The sequence below is a fragment of the Malaclemys terrapin genome, chromosome 7, assembly GCF_027887155.1.
Source record: "Malaclemys terrapin pileata isolate rMalTer1 chromosome 7, rMalTer1.hap1, whole genome shotgun sequence".
NCBI lineage: Eukaryota > Metazoa > Chordata > Testudines > Emydidae > Malaclemys > Malaclemys terrapin.
In genome coordinates this window covers 26,958,606-26,980,868 of record NC_071511.1, presented here as the reverse complement: position 1 = coordinate 26,980,868, position 22,263 = coordinate 26,958,606, and the positions used below count along the sequence as shown (strand labels likewise).

Sequence of the window (22,263 nt, the reverse complement as noted above, 5' to 3'; positions counted from 1 at the left end):
TCCCATATGATGACTGAACTTGTACATGGTTTTTGTTGGAATCTGTGTATACTCTGTGAATATTTTCTCTATAAACATTTCAAACAGTCACCTCTCTCTAAACATGCTCACTTCAATCTTTTGATGATCTAAAATAAAAATGTACCATCCAAGATTACCTTTAGCATTTTACACTCATTGTAAGTTTCTTGTCAACTTTATAAAATCTTTTGGGTCTTTTTGCGTATAACAACTTTTGGAGACAGTAAGTGTTTAGTCATTGTTCTATAGCCATTAACTACCCCGTTTGAAGCTTGTTATATTTTAGTTTGTCTGTGGGAATGAAATACAAATCAAAACCTAGTGTGCAAATTACTGTGCTATGCACTGTGAAACTAATTATTGTGAATTCAAAACTGGACTGGAGGTGACATGAAGTGGGTGCAGTTTAAATCATCTATTTACTGTACCGTGTGTCTTTACCAAGATTTTTGTGGTTTTCCCTAAAATGGGAATGGAAAATACTACAAATACAGTAATAAACTTAACTGTTGTAGGTAGTAAAGGTTCTCTTTTTAATATTGGCCAACAAAAAAGGAGAAAGAGGTGTGGTTAGAATGATCCATCAGAGAACATTCCAAAGAATGCCAATAACAATAATTAAAAATAAATCTATAATGTAATCATTTTGCCAAATTTCAAATGTTTTCAGTTATGGATTTCAAAAAATTCTTGGGCCAAATGTTTGTATGGAGGGGAAATGGCATTTTTCTCAAATCCATAGTTAAAGTGAACCGCGGCTTCCAACCAGTTTTGAACAGCAGTTGAATCACTTGGGCTTCATAGACTAGCAAAAAGCTATTCCTCTTTAATAGCCCAACAGGGTGTTTTGTTTCCTGTTAGAAATAGCTTTACTTGCTTTCTTGAACAGAAACAGCAGGGTTCAAAATCTGTTGTCCTACTCTTGCTGTGATATTTTGTTCTACTTAACTTGTATGAAGAGACAGAAGTGTATGAATTAGACACAAAAATGGAGGTAGCTAGTTATAAGAACACATAAAGGTTTTTTAAAAATCATCTAGGGTTTTTTAATCTATTTTCACATAAAAGGAATTGTGTCTCCTTCAAATGTTTTTTTTTTTTTTAAATGTCTGGTGATGTTTGTTTCCCAAAGTTCCTGACAGCTTTCTTTTTTCTTTTTGTGTTATCCTTTAACTTGTGTAAGTAGAGTTTTGCCCTCTTTTATCTTGGTGCTATCATGTTTCAGCAATTTTGGAGCATCATTTATCATTCCTCGCCTCATTTACCTTTTTATACTTTGAAGTGTTGAAGCTGTCACTGGGAATAGAAAATTGAAAATTTGCAACGATGCTATTTTCACTGAAATGAATGACTAGCAATTTTAGCATTTTTATTCAAATTATAAAAGTGAAATTGAATCAAATTAAATACAAAAGAATAATTCAGTAAATATTTACATTTGACCCTGGTTTATTGTTAATTTGATTTTCCCTTTTTCTTATTCTGCATGGGGGCTAATGGTTTTCACCTTTATAATCTCAGATATATATATAGGAGGCACCATAGTGGCTCTGTAGTAAGTCTACATTGAGATTTGTACTTAAAACAAGAATAAATTGTTGAATTTAGTCTTCAACTTTACCACACATTCTTCAGGGGGTGATTAATTTTCAATAATATTTTTGTGGTCAGTGATTTAGTAACTTTGACTGAGTAAAGATTTAAAAATTAGCCATTTTTGACATTCTCTCCATAGCTCCTGTCACTAAAGAACTACGATCTCTCCAGACTTCACACACAGAGATTGCCCTAACATCCCAGGTCACAATTTAAATGTAAACACAAAAGAGCTATTATCCTTTTCCATAATAGTCTATATAATACAACAAAAAAGCCAGTGGCACCGTCACGTTTCACTAGCTACCTCTGTTCTCTGATGCTCCCAGCTTGTATCGGTGTCTCTGCGCAGCATGTACAAGCAAGATAATCAAGGAGGCAGGCTGAGCCATAAGAGGATATGGAAGTGGAGGAGATACGGGGCTGCAGATAGGGGGAAGGGTTAGGTGAAAGTAGGGCAGTTCCGGGGCTAGAGGTGGAGGGAAGCTGAGTGCTTCTACACCAAGGCATCAGCCTTTAAATGTCTCCTATAGGGTTGCTGCCAGGTACTGCTGAGGCAATAACACTTTGGGGAGCCCTTCCAGCATGGATAGTGATGAGATAGTTTACTGAGCTCCTATGACACCCCAGTTCCGCCTCACTCAAGGCCCTCCAGCACACCTCCATGATACCCCTAGTCATGTTCCCATGCTTCCCTCACATGGCTGCTCAGCCATAGGGGGTACATCAGAGCAGAGCTTCTCTTTCTCTAGGATCAATCCCCTAACTCAAGCTCCCCATCTTCCCACATATACAGGTCAAATTCCCATATGCTGCTCCCCACACTTCCCCACTCACTCCCATGCCCCATATAGCCCATATCCCCTGCAGAAGCCTGCTTCCTCCATAGTCCCTTTCCCACTATGCTATCCCTAGCCTTCCATTCCCGTTTTACTTTTGATATGTATCGCATTCATACCCAGTTTCACAGCCTTACCTCCAACTTCATACTTTCCCCTCTAGAAGTAAGATACTATAGACTTTTGGTATATACGTGTTTGTAGATAATTTCATTTAACCTTGTTGAAGTCAGAGTTCAAGTTGTGTGTTTCATTGTGATTGTGAGGATTTGAATTGAGACGTGGTTTCTTATATGTTGGGATTGAAAAGAAATGTTATTGTAGAGCACATGAGTTTAAGAGTGTGTTTTGGTGGTAATCCATGTGGGTCCACGTTGGTGTGAAGATGAATCTTGATTTCCTGAATTTTTAGTTGTGTTGTGGAAAACAACACAGCCATTTGCACAACTGTTAATTTAACCAAGTTTTAACTTTAATTTAACATATCAATGCATGCATATTGTTCATCTTCAATGTAAGGTTCTTCATTAGAAGGCTATGCCAACTGGTACAAAAATACTACAATAGACTTCTTGCACAATAAGAGTGCACTTCAATTGTAAGGAGGTATTCTTCTCAAACCCATTAAATCCTGTGCTCCTAGAAGTGGTTTTTTATAATAACAAGAGGCACGTTACCTGATAATGATCTTAAGCATCTCTTTAATGATAGTAATTGTTGCAAGAAATAGTTATTTTTGCCCTGTTATAAAAAGCTCTATAAAGTGGAAAATGAAAGCTGGATAGGAGTAGCATAGTATCAGTTAGCGTCTGAACTATATTATCTTTTGCTTTGGGCTTTATGGATGTATTCTGTAAGTCATTTGAACAGAGAACAGATATTTTGTTATTACAAGTCTAATAACTCATATACATGAGTGCAAGTAAAAAGTCCCTCAAAAATTAAAACTTTTGAGAAAAGTGGGTGGAAAATATTCTGAAAATACTGATGTAACTTATGGTTTCCTCAAAAACAAGCTATAAATTCTGAAAAATACTAAACAACGAGCAATACAGCTTTAAGACCTGATTTCCGTCCACCCCCTTCTGAGGTCTAATTATACTATATTAAAAAAAAAAAAAAAACAGGATTACCCCTTCAAAGTTCCTTTTCATTTAAATTATTTGTATATTGTTTACTTCATATTCTTTTAATCGTTAATAATAATTAGGAAATGTACATGTCTTGTGAAATAGAAAAATACCCCTTCAGAATAGCAGTTGAAATGAAACAGTACTGTGTATTCCTTTTGAAAATCAAAGGAACATATGAAAAAAATCTGGACTTTGTTATTGTCCTTAACTTAATTGTTCTCACATCCCAAAAGACAGGCACACACCCTCCCCCTCCATTTCTAATGGGCAGATTTATTAGAACTGTTACATATACAATATTATTCTCATTAATGTGTTATCAGCAACAACTACAAACAGTGGTAGTTTTAGGTCAGAATTTGGGGCAAGACAGTGCATCCCTCCTTGGCTATACATACATAAGGAAAGTGCACTGCTTCAGGTGCAGGGATCATTCCTGAACTCCTACTATTGTATTAGAGACTGCTGATGGAAATGGGGCTACGGAAGCTGTGACATTTTGGACTCCATCCAGACCAGTAAAGGGTTCCATCATCAACTGCTCTATAACTTCAGGGGGCCCTTTGTGCTGCGTAGCTATGGTTCAATTCTGACATTAGCCTCCCCACAAGCATAAGGCCTCACCTTGGTTCTCACCAGCCTATTTACACTTCTCAGGGTGACACCAATAACCCTTCCAAGTTCTTAATTACCAGACACTCAGACCATTCCTTTCTGGTTTTTCACCCCCAAAGATGTGAAACCAGTCCTCCAGTTATCAGCTCACTTGGGGCTTGACTACACTGGCGAGTTAGAGTGCATTAAAGCGCCCTAACAAAGAGCGCATTAGAGTGCCCTAACTCATGACCCGTCCACACTGGTAAGGCACTTAGAGCGCTCTGACTCCATGTCTAGAGCGCTTCTGGTACTCCATCTTGGCGAGAAGCATAATGCTTGGTGCGCCTCGGGTGAAATGCCCGGGCATCACCGTGAACGAAGTGTGCTCTGATCGGCCTCCGGAAATGTCCCATAATCCCCTTAAGTCAAGTGGCCACTTTTGTCATTGTTTTGGAATCGCTGCAGGAATGTGGATATCAAAGCAAACCATTACTGTGGAATGCTGTGTGTGTGAGAGAGAGGTGGGGTGGGGGAGGTTTGCTGCTGTCTGAACTTACAAGACAGCATGCTGATATGATCTCAGCCCCCCCAAAACCCACTCTCTCTCCCCCCACATACACACAATACACTCCCTGTCACACTCCACCCCACTCCACTCCCATTTGAAAAGCATGTTGCAGCCACTTGCATGCTGGGATAGCTACCACAATGCATTGCTCTCTGTGGCCGCTGCAAATGTGGCCACACCAGTGCGCTTGCAGCTGTCAGTGTGGACAGACTGCAGCGCTTTCCCTACTGCGCTCTAGGAAGGCTGGTTTAACTCAAAGCACTCTACATTTGCAAGTGTAGCCATACTGTTGGTTTCACCCTACAAAGTGTAACTAGGCTGGTGAGATCTTATGCTTGTGGGCACGCTATTGCTATCAGGGAATAGAACCATAGCTGCACAGCACAAAGGCCCTCTGAAGTTACAGGGCAGGCAGTGACGGAACTTTTTCCTGGTCTGGGTGGACCTCAAAACATCACAGAGGCAAAGAAGAAAAAGAATGTGGCACTTAAAACTGTAAATCCAGTATATCTAAGTGTATTATTTCGCAGTAATAATACTTTTGCTATAGTTAGGTAGAACAGGTTCAGCGATTTATCTGAGAGAATAAGCCATGGAAATTCTCCTCTCTAAACTGTGTGTCTTGGTTCTAAGCATTCAATGACTTCTAAGCCAAGGAATGCATGTTTCATCCTTCCCCTTTTTAATTTTTGGGGCTTGTATTATTATTTGCTAAGTATATTATGATACACTACTTAATTAGGGCCACAGCTTCAAGGCCCTTGTATACCTTCCCCCCCAAAATGCCACCATAAATATCTAGATTAGAATAGCCTTCTAGAAGAAGCCAACTATCACTGGTTCTGCTTCCCCATAACCTTCAAGGAGATTATTTTTACGTAGAAGTGATAAAATAACTTAAAAAAAAAAAACAGGATCCACATAAAAAACAAAGATACATTTTCTGCAGTGGCCTTTTTAAATTATTCTGCTTTCTAACCATCATCCAAACTAGCCTAGCTATTATGGGACCAAAATATGCCTGAGATAGTTGGTCTATTGTAAAACCACCACATCGTTGTTTATGTGCTTTAGGATTAGGTATAGCAAACCAGTGTAAAATAAATAACAACCAATGCTAAACTTCACCCAGAACTTTAAACGAACTGAACGCAGGCCCTGAAGTGTATATTTTCTTACTATACCCCTGTAATTCTTAGTTTCAGTCAGAAACTGAAACATCATGAGTTAAGCTAGGAGTATGGTACAATATACCTGACCCGGCCAAAACCAAGAAATATAGGATGTCTTGTGAAATTTCCAGCGCCAGACATGAGAGAGTTTAAGATAAGCATCTGAATGTGTGGACAGAAGAGGTCCTCCCAGTCTTTGCGGTTTGCCCATCACTACTTAAAGCAGAATCTAGATCTATTCTCCCAATCAACTTTTTCCAGTATATGTGGACCACCTTTGTGTAGATATATGCACATTTCCCCTTTATTTAATTCTTACTGAATCAAAACCCCAACCAACTCTTCCTACACAGGATTTAAATGAAGGGTGATCCTTTTATCTTCTCAAGTATTATCAAATGACCACACACCAGAATGCCTCACAATTTCTAAGCTAATTGGCCAGTGTAACAGAGTGGTGGGATTCTTCTCTTGACATGCTCTTTTAGCAAATGTTAGAACACTCCTTAAAGTTGCAGAAATTTGGCTGACTCATTGTGGCAGGTGTGACTTGTTCATTTTCCCTGTGATTTAAGTGAGATGGGAATGGCCTGCTGGGAGGAAAGAAATAATGGAGTAAAGGGAGATCCTGGATGGAAACCAGGCTTGAGGAAGAAACTGAGATTTGTTGTTGCTTTTGAGTTACTAATAAAGCTAAACCCCAGGAAGAATTTTGTTACTAACCCTGGGCCTGTGTGCTCTGTTGAGGTTGAAGTAGGAACTCAGCCCATTCACATGTAATACCAAAACAGGAAAACTGAAGAAGTCTCGGAATAGCTGGCAGAATAGCAGCAGCAGCAAACTCAGACTCCAGTCTTACCACATGGGTCAAAAAAGATGCTAACTCACAAATATAGGCAAGTCCTCTTATTGTGCTGTTCACATAGAAAACTGGAATGCAGGGAAAAAAAACCTTGTTCCTGCGTACATTCCAACTCTTGAGAGAGATGTAGTGTGCCAGAGGTTAGGAGCTCCCAAACACCCAGCAGCTGTACTGTGGATGTGCTGCTAGAAGGGAGGATGGTATCCAGCCTAGTGGATTGCTGCATATTAATATGGGAGAGCTTAGTCAGAACCAAACCTCAGCTACTGAGGGCCAAACCCATTCAGGTCAGTTTGTCTATGAGCACTCAGACATATCCCTTGACTCATGTCTTCATGTGAAGGAGCAGCCAGGCCAACTCTGATAGGGTATGTACTTTTTACCCTGCCTAGTAGGACAGAGAAGGTTCTTGAGGTCTTTGGGACAGCACATAGGCTGAATGTTTGTTATTTTTCATTTACCTATAAAATTGAACAGGAAAGGGTTTGATTTGGAGACTATCTTAGGACCTGTGCTCTGAGAACAGGGATGGGGCCGAATCTGTTCCCACACGTCTCTCTTCCTTTAAAATAAAATCCTATGGAATATTCGGAATACCTTAATCTTTCTGTCCGTTAATTTCTCTGTTAAGTAAGTGGGCATGAATAAATCGTAGAGAGTTTTCTAAATTATTACCGGAGACACCAATTAGGGTGCAGATGTTGCGATACGTAATCAAAATAAATATGCCACAGAGCTGTTTGATTTCTTTTAGTACTGCCTGAAGCTCATGGTAGTGGATCAAAAGGAGACTACAAACTTTGAGTGATTCCCGGAAATACCGTCCAACATTTTTCTTCTTCTTACATTCCATGGTTACTGAACAAAACAGTCCCATGTTCCGGCATATAAAGCAGCTTCTCAAATAAAACTTCTTAATGCAGCTCTTAGCATAATAAAAAACAGTGTTTGCTGTTTTTTAAACATATTTTATAATACTAGTGGAGAAACTACTGGTTATTTCAGCAGTGAGGGGTGTTGTTTAGTTACACTATTGTGGTTTTTAGCATAAAGAATAGGATCCTAAATATTCATAGACTTTAAAAATATTACCTTACTTCTTGGTACTTTACTAGGAACCTTTCTCTCTGCATCCATTTGCTGTTCCTTCCCTTTAAAATTCCTCATGTCCTTCAGGAAAGGAGTTTTTTTTTTTTTTAATTCAGGAACTCTTTGTTATTCTGTGGACTTCAGGCTGCAGGTGAGAAAATAACCTATAGGGAAAGAGGAGTTTTAAAGGGCAGAACTCCTTTTTAGAGCCATATTTCATATAAGCAGAGACTGATCCTGGACCATGTAAGATGCAGATGACCTACTGCACCTGTGTGGAGCTCTGCTGAAGTCATACTCCAAATGGGTGGAAGAGTCTGTCAACAAGCTACACATGGCAGGATACAGGGATCAGATGTATGTAAATATTTCTTGCCCTCTTTCAAGGAAATCATTTGATCTCTATGATACCTCAAGGAGGGCCAGAGCAGAGAATGTGTTCCTTTCATTATTTTTTTGTAAATTGTTAGTAGTATTCTTCCATTTGACCTGTCACTTCAGGAAAGCAATGTCTACTTAGGGATCTCCTAAATCACAACGATCCAGTAATTATTGTCCACTTGGCTAACAATGAATTGAGTCCAGTATTGACTAAAGTCTCTGACAGTGCCTTAAAAATAACTCTTGAATTTACAGCTTTTGTATACATCAGTTTCTGTCTATTTTCTTCTCTTCAGAATCAAGTAGGTTAGAAATAGGGGTGGAGTTCACATCCATTTCTGGAGCCAGTGAATAAATTCTTTGGAAATGGAAGAAAATTATGAAAAGCTTATCAGCTCTACCTAGAACACAGCTCTATTTTAACTGCTGCATAGCTGCCCTCACTATCTGCTAGAATTGATCAAATATTATTCAGTGGATAGTTTGTCAACTAAATTTTGCCACTATTTGTTAAAACAAAAAAGTATGCTGGAATTTTCAAAAGGACCTATGGTAGTTAGGGGTCCAATCCCCAGTTAAGGTCGATGGGATTTGAGTACCAAATGTCCGAGGCCCCTTTGAAAGTTCCAGTTACCCTCTGGGAACAGCTGCAAAATTTGACATTTTTTTTTACATTATGGAACCAGCTTTACTGATTACATGAATGACTCTGAAATTTGATTTCTTGACCCCATTTTTCCTCATTTTACTAACCAGTTGTGGGGCTCTCAGCATCCTGCATCCTGCTGATTTGCCTAACCTTCTAACTGTTCAAAAGCATTTGAGTTATGCTTGTTTTGTCACTTAATTTTATAGCAAAAATATTGTACTCTAAAATGTTTTTGAAAACACGTCCAAGCACATACCTTTCTCTCAGCTCACATCTGTCTCCGTATCCTCAAGTGTTTGAGCTTGCCAGTGGAATTTGTGTTTTACTCATTGCCAACTGTTTCTTTTCTTATATATTTTTTTTATTTGAAGTATACCTAGTTGAAGGAAATCAAAATGTAGTAATTCATATGCTGCCAAATAATAAGAGACAGAACTTCAATGTCACTCTGAGCCTATGTATGTTAACTTACATAGTGCCACAGGTAGAGAATAAGCATAGCACAGAGGTTTTCAAACTGTGGGGCGCATCCCCCTAAGAGGGCATGGAGGAATGTTCAGGGGGGTGAGCGGCAATGCTAGGTGGCTCATGCCAGTTACACATGGCAGGGCCCAGGCCATCCCCCATGGGGGCGGGAAGGGAGCGCCACCTCCACCCTCTGATTCATCTCACCAGGTCACCCAGCCTGTGGATCAGTGACAACATCCACCAGGACAGCATTGATTTCCACTCCCGGCAGCCTCAGTGCCTATAGCTGGCTCCACCCTCAGAGACCATCCCACGAGCCTTCCCCCACCCTGACAACCTGAGGGGGGAGGGGCAGAGAGGCAGGTATTAGCCCTGCCCTAGTGGTTCAGCCTGGCTGCCAGGTAGAAGCAGCCCACTGCTGAGAAAGCCTTGGTTGTGCCATTGGTAAATATCTGTATTCGAAAAGTACAGGTGTAGATAATATAATTAAAGTTGTATTAAGGTCTCTGTTAGGTTTATGAGTATGCTATCAAGCATTCTTTTGCATGTGTCTATTTTTGTTGGGGGTGGAGGGTGCAACCAAAAATTATAACTCAAAGGGAGGGCTCAGCACAAAAAGTTTGCAAACCACTGGCATAGTGACTAATCGGAGAAACTAGGATTAAGAAGCAGATTGGTCCTGAGTGTCTAGACTCCAAAGTCTGAAAAGGCCTAATTCAGCATTGAAAAATGAGTAAAGCGGTTGAACTAATAGAGGAAGTTCAGGAAGGTGAAGGGCTATTTGGAGATGTGAACCAGGAGAAAAAGCCAGGTGTTGGAGGACAAAAGAGTTTTTATACCTGATAATTTGGGTTGAGATTTTAAGTTTTTGGTGGGCATAGGCCCTTTTTTCTCTTCTTTGTAAATAAAGTTTGGTCAGTGAGCAACATTTTGCATTAACTTTTTAAAGGCCATGCACACAATGAAGGAAAATGTGGGCTTGCATTTGTGCAGATGTACCTGTCATATCCTGTAAACATGCAAACCTTACTGATTCTAAGCTCAGTAGTCCCAAACTAAATGGGATTTATTATATACATATTTAAACATTGAATTATCACAATTTATAACATATAGACAATTATAATATTACAAAATACAATAATGGCCAGCATATATTACTATTGGACACTACTGGCAATAGAAAATGGGTAGGCAAAATTGACAGTTAAACTGAGGTCAGACTATCTATATAGCAGCAGGTTAAAATCATGCCATTGGATGTCAGAGAGACAAGATGGGTGAAGTAATATTTTTGATTGGATCAACTTCTTTTGGTGAGAGAGACAAGCTTTAAAGCTACACAGAGCTCTTCTTCAGGTCATCCAACCCCCTTGTTTCGCTTATATCCTAGGGTCGACATGGCTACAATAACACATTAACACAGCATACTTGGATTTCAGTCATTCCCAGGGATGTTCTGTTGTATACAACTGAAAATTACATTAGTAGATGAATGCCATTCAACATAATTGTCTGTAATAACTGAAATAATTTTTTCTCCTTTATATTTGTGACTAAGCTGCTATTTATAGTCTGCATAGAAACGTATTTTATCATGTTTTATAGTGAAAAAAGACATTTGCCCATGTTTCAATTTGTTTCGCACATGACACATCTTAGGAATTGAAATTTCATCCGAAATCTAAAACAAAGTACAGATGTGTAGTTTTGTAATGGAAGTCTAAATGCTTTATTTATGTATTTATTAACATACATACATAGCTTGTTTCTGAGCATGGGACGTGTTGATGGAATTGGAAGTTGGCAGTTTTGTCTATATTATTGGAAAATGGATTTTCAAAATTTGAGCATCTGAGTAGCTATTAGCAATCATACTGTAGTCTTCGAGTTTTTAAATAAATAGCATCATTTCAGTGAGGATGTAATTAAATTTTGGTTTAAGAGTTGTTGATATCTAAATTTTTACATCTGTGACAAAGAAAGACATTTTAAATATGAATTTCTAATTAAGTATTTGCTACTTCTTATAGTACAAGATAAAGAATCCTAGCCTGTTCTGTAGATATAAGTGATGTATGTTGGTTCCAGTTATGATAAATGTAGGATGGAGTTTAGTTTAATTATTGGTAAAAGAATACATCATTTTTACTTCCTACCAAGTTTGTTCAGACAATTAATGTTTTTCAGTAACCATGACACACTACTATTAATTTTATTATGAAAAAGGATTAAAAGACTTAACATCCATGCAAAATTCCTAGATCATGGCTTCCTTTGTAATTTACTTACCTGTTCCAGTGTTAATTGTGTCACAATGTGTGCTGATGGAAACACCCAGTGACTACCATTCTACTATTTCAAAGTATTTCCACCAAAACATCATTGCCCAGGGATCACCCAAGAAAAACTCCTCACAACCTAATGAATTTTCTGACACAAATATTCAACTTTAATACAGAAATAATATTTAGTATAAAATAAATAACGAAGGGTGAAACATGTAGTCTTTACAGGAAGGAGTGATTGTAGTCGATCTCCCAAAATGTCAGCCAGCTTTGATGCAATCATTTCCTGACCCAAAGATCATGGAAGTGGCCAGCCATCCATTTGAAACCATCCACCCACCCAGATCTTAGCATAAGCCCAAGCTTCTAACCTCATAAAGAAGATTACAGCAACCATTGGGCAACCCCGAGCAGTCTCTACCAATGGATATCACTAATACAGGACATTGATTGTCCCTATGCTTCCTTAGTATATGCTTGGTGTTAAGGACCCCTTTCCCCAAAGCTTTCAGCCAAACTCTGGTCTGATTTCTCTCCCACCCTATTTTAAAGAGGACAAAACACCACCAGATAGATATCAGTTGGCATCCCAGCAAACAAATTGTTCTCAGCTATCCCTTAAGCCTGAATTGGATGTCCACAGTAAAAATATCCGAATGGATGCCTGACAAATACACACTGTCAGAGCTGAGTAACCCTGGGCAATCATCTAAAATCTCCAAGATGTCATCCCATAATTAGCTGAATGCTTTTTCATGTCTCGATTTACATTTGTTCTGGCCTTGTCTAATGTGACACCAAGGAGGCTCTCCTCCATACTCACCATTTCAGCATGCTAGACCATACTACTCTGGCTAAGGAGAATAATTTCTTACACTGGTACAATCACACTTGACTCTAGCTAGCAGCCCAGACCCCGGCTCCCCCTTCTCTACTTAGATCATTCCTGACCAATAGGACAAGGATCACACTAGGTACTAGTAAGCGTCTCTAAAAAAACAAAGCATGAGGTGATCCCATCTCCATGGTCCTGTGTGTCTCCTGTCTGGTGTGAACCTTCTCAGTCCTGAAACCCATTTGCATTCCCATTGAGTGGCTGGCAGCTTGGGAGAATGAAAGCCATGCAACAAACTGGGAATTAAAAGAAATAAAATATCAGAGATCTCAGTAGTCAAATTTATTAGCCCCTAATGTGTCTCTTAAAATGACCTGGCCACCAATGACTGTGACGTCTACATTTGGAAAATCTGAACAGGCAATAGCCATGGCTGCTCCTGTAGGAAAAGGATTGTGCTCAAAACAGGCTGGGTGTGAAAACTAAAAGATGCCAAGTTTCTCCAAAATATGGCCCTGAACTGAAATTTAGTTAAAGAGGGTGTGTTCCAACAACAACATGGGGATTGGATGGAGGTTTTGTATATAGTCCACACAACTGCAACTGGCCATGCAGCTTCCCCAGGTGTTTTCTCAGGCTGATCAGCTCCCCTGCTCCCTCCTTTGGAAAAATATATGCACAACTCAGTCTACCTGAGCCCCACTGTCCTCATTGTACCTGGATGCTTGATGCCTTTGACAGCTGGGATAATCTCACCTAATTTAAATCCCCCCCCCCCCCAAAAAAAAAAAAAAACCTGCAGGGAAAATGCTGCTTTAATTAGTAACTCGCACTTCCGTTCATATGATGATGATCAAGTCCCTCAAGATCTGCAGGGTGCCAAAGAGGTGCCAGTCCACCCTGTGGAATCACAGCCAAGTACACCCCTCCATCATTTGTCTTGTAACAAAGATGCAGATGGGAAATGTGCCATCTGTGAAAAGAAAAAAATAGCAAGAAGGTGCGAAGACACAATTTCCTAAGCAATCCCACTCTCCTTTGGTCAATGGGAGAGAAGAGATGGGTTGGGGCTGGGCTGGATTGAAATTTTAAAGTTGCAAAAGCCATTTAGATGAAATGCATGATCTCATTTAAAAAGAAGAAAACTTAGTTGGATGCTTCTATAATTATGATTTAATAATGGACTGAAGTAGCTTATAGGTAATATCTTTTTCTTTTCAAATATAGCTTGCTGATGATCAGGGATTGGTTTTGATGACCACTGTTGCCATGCCAGTATTTAGTAAGCAAAATGAGACTGTAAGTACTCAAACTGTGTTTCTACCATGTGATACTTTGGTGTCTTCAATGAAATTTAATAACTTGCAGAACTTTTTTATTATTATTTATTTTGCCTTTTGCATCTACTGTTAGAATAAAATTAAACAGATAATACATATATTTATGCACAAATAATTATAGTGTAGAAACTAGTTTCCAAAATAGTTAATGGTGTTATGTATAAGAGAAAACACCTAGATGATGAACTTGATGCAGTGGTATTAGACCCATGTGTCTTCTTACATTTACATTAGCTTTGTTCCAGCAAATAGTCTATATACATTTTCTCCTCCAGACTAACTTCTTATCTCAGATAGGTCCAGCACATTAGCAATATTCATATAGGTGGTTTGAATAGCTGTATTTTACAGACCTGTTATTTTAACGTCCTGCTATATTAAAGAGAATTACATATACTTCTCCCATAATGTTTAATTTTTCTCTCTCGGGTATCAGATAGCAGTGTAAATTGGAAAAGAAGAAAAGTCACATGTTTATCTGTAGCATTTCATAGAATATCAGGGTTGGAAGGGACCTCAGAAGGTCATTTAGTCCAGCCCCCTGCTCAAAGCAGGACCAATCCCCAGACAGATTTTTATCCCACTTCCCTAAATGGCCCCCTCAAGGATAGAACTCACAACCCTAGGTTTAGCAGGCCAATACTCAAACCACTGAGCTATCCTCCCCCCTAAATGCTTAATAAGTAGAAGAGTTTAATTGAGGGAGGCCTTCCTTATCTGCTGAAAGTTTGCACATTTCCTTGATTTCATTTTCAGGCTAAGGAAAGGAGGCCAACTGTGGATGGGGGTGTATGTTGTGTGTGGCCAGCCACATTAGCTGCAAACTACCCTTATCTTTTTAAGTAGTTGGCAGATTAGGTTACGGTCTGTACTCCTCAGTACAATTTTTACAATGTGAAAATAATTATTGATGGCATGCGTTGTTTCAACAGTGATTGTTTATCCTTCTGAGTGGTCTGCATTTTCTTTTCAAACAGAGATCCAAAGGGATTCTTTTGGGAGTAGTTGGCACAGACGTTCCAGTTAAAGAACTTCTAAAGGCCATTCCAAAATATAAGGTAATTTTATATATGAGTATGCATTCAGTATATTTAGAGTATAGGGCTGAATTAACAATAATATTTTAGATTTATTTATTGCAAGATATATAGCACCCAGTTTACATATCCAAATTAGTGACAGAATCAGAAATGGGACCCCAGGGGAAAAATGCTGTACACACTTCTACTTGTGTTAATCCTTGTAACTCCACTGACTGACTGATGTTACCATAAAAGTCCTAATTCTCTTGCGCTAATGACTAGCTCTCACAGCCCCACTGGTGAAGTCAAATTTCTATTAGTCAGTGTGGGGGCACAACATTCTAGAGTTTGTACACTTTTATAGTCCCCTCTATCAATAAGTGTTCATAAATAAGTGAACTTAAATAAAATAATTGTTAGAATTCCATGCTACAGAATATCACATACTTATACTAACCAGAAAATGATTTTGGAGGCCTGCATATCCTTGTGTGGAAGCCAGACAAAGATGTACTCAGTCCATCCTTAACTTTCCTTTCAGAATTCCTGCCTGCCTAGAACTGCTTGACCTGAAATCTCCTATGTCCTTGAATTAAAGCAAATGTCATCTTTTATAGACTTGTTTCACACTGTCCAACTCAGTTTACTGTTGTCTTTTGTGCTGTTCAGTATACATTAAATATTCCCTTATATTTAGTTTTCCAAATGTATAGATGACATTTATAAAACTCTTTTTAAAAGAGCTATAAACAAAATAGATCAAGCAAAATAAACTTGGCAATCATAAATCATTTGTAGCTTGGTAAAATAGGTTAGTGTTGAATGTAAAGGTGGTACTACTTTTCATTTAGGTTTGATCCAGTATATTTATTTCACTAGTCCTCCACTTCTGAAGTGCTAGATTATAATCCTGTTTAGGTAACCAGTGAACATTAATGTGATAGTTTCAACATAATCACTAATGGAAGTTTCTTTGCAATACAAATAGGCCAATATTTGATGCCATACGCCTCTATTTGAGATAGGCCCACTATTTGAATAGCAGGGGTGCTGCAGGTAACAATTAAGTTGTACTGAATTTATTCAGAACCTACTCAGTCATGCTATCTGGGTCCCAAGCATAAGGAGCAGCATGGAAGAAAGCACAAAAGTGCTTGTTTAACATTAACAAAAATGGGCAATAGAGGCTGAACTGATCAGAGGCAGGAGATGACATCTCAATAGTGAATGAGAGCTGATAGGTTGGGTGGGGATAGGTCCTGAAGGACCTTTAAAGAGAAGACAAGTAGTTTATGTCTGATGCAATAGGGAAGGGGAAGTTCAAGCTAGTGGATAAATACAAAGAGAGGGTCACTTACGGGTTAAAATAATGAACTAGGAAAATTATCTTTGCAGCAGCATTCTGCATGGATATGAGTGGGGCAAGATTATGTTTGCTAAGACTCAAGAGAAGGATGTTGCAGTAATTGAGACACAAGATGATGAGAGCCTGGATGAGAGTTTTAGCTATATGGCTGAATACGAAAGACCATATGTTAGAGATGTTACGCAGAAAGAATCTGAAAGAGTTTGACATAGCCTGGATATGAGGACCTAGTCTGAGTTGATGATGATGTCCAGGTTACAGGCCTAAGTGACCCGCAGTATTAGGGTGACCAGACAGCAAATGTGAAAAATTGGGACGGGTGGGGGGAGGTAATAGGAGCCTATATAAGAAAAAGACCCCAAAATCGAGACTGTCTCTATAAAATTGGGACACATAGTCACCCAAGGCAGGATGGTGGTGTTGTCCAGAGTGATCCAGAAAGGAGGCATGGGACTGTTTCTTGGTTTTGGTTTCTGTTGTTGTTTGTTTTGGGGTGCTCAGGAGCAAAAGATTAAAAGCTCTGTTTTATCTATGTTGACCATATTACATAGAGAAGGCTCAGTCTGATTCTATGAAATAATATGTCTCTCTTTCTGAGAAATAGATTCAAGGAGGTATTTTACACTACACTGTGTAACACAAGAGAAGGTAATTGTAACAGGCACTTTATTATCATGCAGTTTAATTATGGTGGAGCACCCACCCGGCAGAGGGGAAGTGAGCGCCATAGGGGTGAGTGGTGGGCGGGTGGGTGAAGAGGCAGGTGGTGGGTGGGCAAGTGAGCGGGTGGGGAGGCGAGCGGTGTGTGGGGGACTGAGCAGGGACGCAGTAAGCCAGTGGCAGGCTGGGGGATGAGGAAGGGTACGGTGGGGGGGGAGGGTGAGTGGGGAGAGGGTGGGACCTGGGGCAGAGTGGGGGCGGAGCCTGGGAGGAGCGGGGGTGGACTGTGGGCAGGGCTGATGGCACCCCAATGTGTCCCGATATTTTAGTGTGGTGATCTGGTCACCCTATTTGTCCTGAATGAAGAAAATGGGATTTGACTCATTAATATTTCATTCTTACATGTCACTTTGCAGTGGCCATACAAAGTTTCTTCCCTTTTGAAATAATCTATCCGTTTGAGAGAGAGTCCCAATATTTCTAACAGGGAATGCTGCTGGAAGCAGCAATGTCTCTGAAAACAGAAGAAACATTTTAAATGCAAACATTGTACATCTTCAAGCATGGTACAAACCATGACGAAGTGCCACACTTGAAGGCACAGAGCACTTCAAATAGATAAATATTGTTTCTAGGATGTATACCACCCACATCTATTTCATTACCAGACTTTAATTGTTTAGATTTTTTCTGCAATTATCACCATATAGGCAATTATACTTGAGATCTGATATTTAGCCAGATGCAAGTTCACATGTCATAGTATAATTGGTAAAATATGTCCAAAGTTGTTTTCTTTTTGCTTTATGAAGAGATGCCAAGAGCCTACCACCTTCTATTACCCTTATTGCAACTGCTAATTCATGAAGCAACCTTCTCTATGGCAGATAGAATTGAATAAATATCTGATAATTCTGAGCAAAATACAATATAAATCTCAATCAGATAGGAGCTCTTGCTGATCTAGCTATAATGCCACCCTGAGTTTTATCTTTCCAGTAAATTACAGAAATCTTCAGACTTGCCATTCTAGTTATCACTGTGAGAAATGACTCTGACTTTTGACTGTTAACATTTCTATCCCGATCATTTTGTACTAGGAACCAATTCAACAGAGCATTTAAGTATTTTCTATAGATCATCTCTGTTTAGTAAAGTTTTAATCATGTACCTGAATTTAAGCATATACTTCAGTGCATCGGGGCGGGAGGGATAGCTCAGTGGTTTGAGCATTGGCCTACTAAACCCAGGGTTGTGAGTTCAATCTTTGAGGGGGCTACTTGGGGATCTGGGGCAAAATCAGTACTTGGTCCTGCTAGTGAAGGCAGGGAGCTGGACTCAATGACCTTTCAAGGTCCCTTCTAGTTCTAGGAGATGGGATATCTCCATTTATTTCATTTCTAAGATGGATCATTTGTTGAATCAGAGCTTTAATAGGGGGATAGTGATTTTTATAAAAAGTAGTTGAATAACAATAAGAAATTTAAGCTAACTGCCAAACCAGGGTACATCTAGTTTGGAACGGATTGCAGTGTACTTAAGTATTTGAACACAATCACATTCCTTTATTATGTAACACGTGGGTTAATTTTACAGATAAATGTTACGTTACAGTGTCTCAAAACTGAAATAACTCAGTGGAAAAGTTAGTGATTGATAATCTAAATCTATATACAGATCTTTACAATGGTAACATTGAGTTATGTACAGCCCCTACAGAAAGATACTGTATCAGTGCCAAGTTTACACTAAGGGATGTTTTAATGACCATATCAGTGATTTGAAAGTACATTTATTGTAGTCAATGCGTATAGCCAACTGTGTAATAGGAATATTATCAAAAGGTAGGATTGTTATTTAAATAAGTGCAGTGCTAACTTTGATTACTTGTACTTGGGGGCCTAATGAAACATTTCATTGCTCTCAAATGAGTTCCCACAGTTCCATTCAATCCAGAAATATAAATTACATGAACTTCTGCATTAGAATGAATCCTTGTTCTGTGTATATAGAAGTAAACTTGAAATAATTTGGAAATGAAATATCCTCAACACTGTTGTATGTAAATATCACTGATAAAGGTCACCTCTTGTTCAGCCTACTCTTGGGAGCAGTCCCATTGATTTCAGTGGTTCCACTGATCTAATGCAGCCACTTGCACAAGTAGGGAAGCAGAACCTGGCCCCTCCTGTGCATTTGTGAGTTTACTAAATTCCAATATCCCTTCATTTTAGCACATAGTGTATCACATCGCACCTGTTATGTTTTTCTTTTATAAATAATCTTTTAAAAAGTTCACATCAAGTACGTAGGAATAAGTATCCGAGATAGCAAAATGTATTTGTGACATTTTAAAATTGTGCTATTTACCAAGTTCACAAAATGTCAAGGATTGGTGCTTTGCATTCATTTTAATGAAATATTGTGTTGAGATAAGGGTTATGAATGCTAGGTTTAAGCCGTAAATGACTAAATGTTTGGCTGCTTTTTTGTTTCAGTATTCACTCGAGACCAAGCTAATTAATACGCCTTTCTCATTTATTCTTACAGTTAGGTATTCATGGATATGCTTTTGCAATTACAAACAATGGATACATTTTGACGCATCCAGAACTCAGACCATTGGTAAGAAAGCTATTTGTTGACTTATTTTATGCATTTATAGTTATTATATTTACTTAATGTGTGAAGAATATAATATTGGTAATGAAGATCAAAATATACCACCTCATGCCTGTGAAAAATGCCACTTTTGAGCATAGGGTTGAGTATAAATGTTTAGTATATTTTACAGCATAATAAAAACAAATGTTAACACAAATAATTCTATGGTACATAAATATACAAGTTAGTCTCTAAAAGATACAGACCTCTATTCTACAGAATGGCAAACCCCCAAATTGCTATAATTATGTGCATTTTACACTGAAATGGAATGCTCTATTACTATGTAATAACCCCTATTTGTCATTTTAAAGTGGATTTCAATTTAAAATATGTACAGAATTTTCAAAAAAGCACATTTTATAGTAAAATAGGGACACAAGGGATTTTTAGTAAAATAGCAACAAAGTTCACCTTTATTTCCTTTGTCATCTTGTTTACATTAATCAAAATAAGTAAAATAGAAGTGCCCATTATGCAAATATTTATCGACATAATACCCTGGAGAATAGCTTCGTTCTTGATTGCATCATTGTTTAGGAACAGTGCATGCAAGTGTTCCATCACCATCAACCCTTAGCAAAGCACTGGTATTAATGAATTCACTCTAGTACACATGTGGATGCCATATGTATTTCTCAAGTAGGCACTTAGGGTAATATCTGATTTCAACAATATTTTAGTAGAAAACAGCAATATTAATTGGATGGCTAATTTCATATATAAATAAATTAGAATTATTGAAAAGTATGATTTATGAAGTCATTAGCACATCCTGCATTTTCAGTCAGCACAAACATTTTGTCTGTCTAACATTTGGATTAGGAATTACACACTCAATTAACATTTGTATTTGAGTTGATTGTTTCCTTATTTATTATTTGACTGGAGGAAAGCAAATGAAAAGATCAACACTGGAACTTACATGGGTGAATGGAATAGCTTTTTTCTCAGCAGCTTTTGGATAGAAATGGAGAACTAAGCAAGGAGCAAGATGCACATTATAGTATCTTTAAAGGCACCCTAACAGAAATTTGCTCATTACATTTTTTTTATATAGTAAGGATTTCTCTTTCTGTTAAAAGTACCTTGTACTTCCATCTGTTGTTCAAATTTGTACTGTATCTGTGGCAAGATAGTGTGTGTGTGTACCATATATGTAAACACAGGGATTGCTATAGTGGGTCAGTATCATGGTTCATCTAGTCTAGTATCTTGTCTTCAACAATTTGCAGCACTAGATGATCCAAAAGAAGGTGCAAGAAACCCCGCAGTGGGCAGACGTCTTGTAATCTGCCCCATCCCTACCCCCAGGAATGTCTCATCTTAATCCTTAGTAGATCTAGAGATGTCTTAAATTGTGAAGTATAAGAGTTAGATCTTTTGTTAATATTAACTATTATAACTGAATATTCTTCCTATTCATATAAATGTCTAATCCTTTTTAAATCTTATTAACCTAAATGGCATCCAGCGGCGATGAGTTCCACAGTTTAATTACACCTTGTGTTGGAAGATGTATTTCCTTTTATCAGTTTTTAATTTGCCACCTGTTAAATTTAATTGAATACCCTTTTTTTCTTCATGTTATGAGACAGACAGAACTGAGCTCCTGATCAACTTTCTCTATACCATTCATTATTTTATATACTTTGATCATATCTTCTCATGTTTGACTCCTTGCTAAATGAAACAATCCTAATCTTTTCAATCTCTCTTCATACAAGAGTTTTTCTATCCTCCTACTCATTCTTGTTGCCCTTCCCTGAACCTCCTCTGATTCTGCAATATCTGTTTTGGAGATGCAGTGGCTAGTATTTCAGATTAGGCTGTCCCATTGATTTATATAATGGCATTATCGTTTTTTCTGTGTTATTCCTCATCCTTGTCCTTACCCATTTTTACATCTTGTTTGCTTTTTTGACTGCAGTTGCACACTGAGCAGAATCTTTATTGAGCTGTTCACAGGGTTGACCAGTTCCCTTTTCTGAGTTGATATAGTTAATGTAGAACCTTGTAAATAGAGCCGTGAAAATCTGCAGGTATCTGCTTTGTATCTGCGGATATCTGTGGATGAGGATTTCCATAGACCATTTTTGCGGCTCTCAATGCAGATGCAGGTACAAATTTTATATCAGCACAGGGCTCTGCAGCACACATTCACCTGAATGGAGCAGCTGTCACCCAGCCTGCTGGGCATTCTGGGAGTTGTAGTCCCCAGCTTGCTCTGAGGAAAGAGGTAAACTATAACTCCCAAAAGGGAATGAGCCAAGCACAGTTTGAAGGTGCTTGTTCTTTAAATGAGCAGGTGGCAATAACTGCATGCATTAGAGCCACCGTAACTGCGTAGGGGTGTCCCACCGCAGGAAGAGCAGCACTGTATAGAAGGACCCAGAATTCTAGCCTCCTGCCTGGAGTGAGAAAGGAGGTATGGCGGGGCAGAGCGGGTGGCAGGGCAGGAGGTCTCTTGGGCGAATTGGAGCCAGGGGGCAGTTGGGGACTTGACACAGCCCTGCATCACTGCTGCACAGTGACCTGTGGAGCTATTTAGAGCCCTGCAAATCTGCAGATATCCGCGAATATCCACATCCACAGATGCGTCTATCCGCAGACAGTTTTTGCGGAGCGGATGCAGATACACTTTTATGTATCTGCACAGGGCTCTACTTGTAAGATGTATATATAATTTCATTTTTTTCCTCCGGTGTGCATT

General features: G+C 38.7%; 1 protein-coding gene across 3 annotated transcripts in view; it reads left to right on the top strand.

Moving 5' to 3' along the window:
• CACNA2D3 (calcium voltage-gated channel auxiliary subunit alpha2delta 3) overlaps nt 1-22,263 on the top strand; it is a 734,213-nt gene that overhangs the window by 539,526 nt on the left and 172,424 nt on the right. For all 3 annotated transcript variants that reach the window (XM_054035781.1, XM_054035782.1, XM_054035783.1), the window contains exons 15-17: nt 13,726-13,797; nt 14,816-14,896; nt 19,437-19,511. In XM_054035781.1, coding sequence (XP_053891756.1) covers nt 13,726-13,797; nt 14,816-14,896; nt 19,437-19,511 — 228 coding nt within the window. The remainder of the gene's footprint in view (nt 1-13,725; nt 13,798-14,815; nt 14,897-19,436; nt 19,512-22,263) is intronic.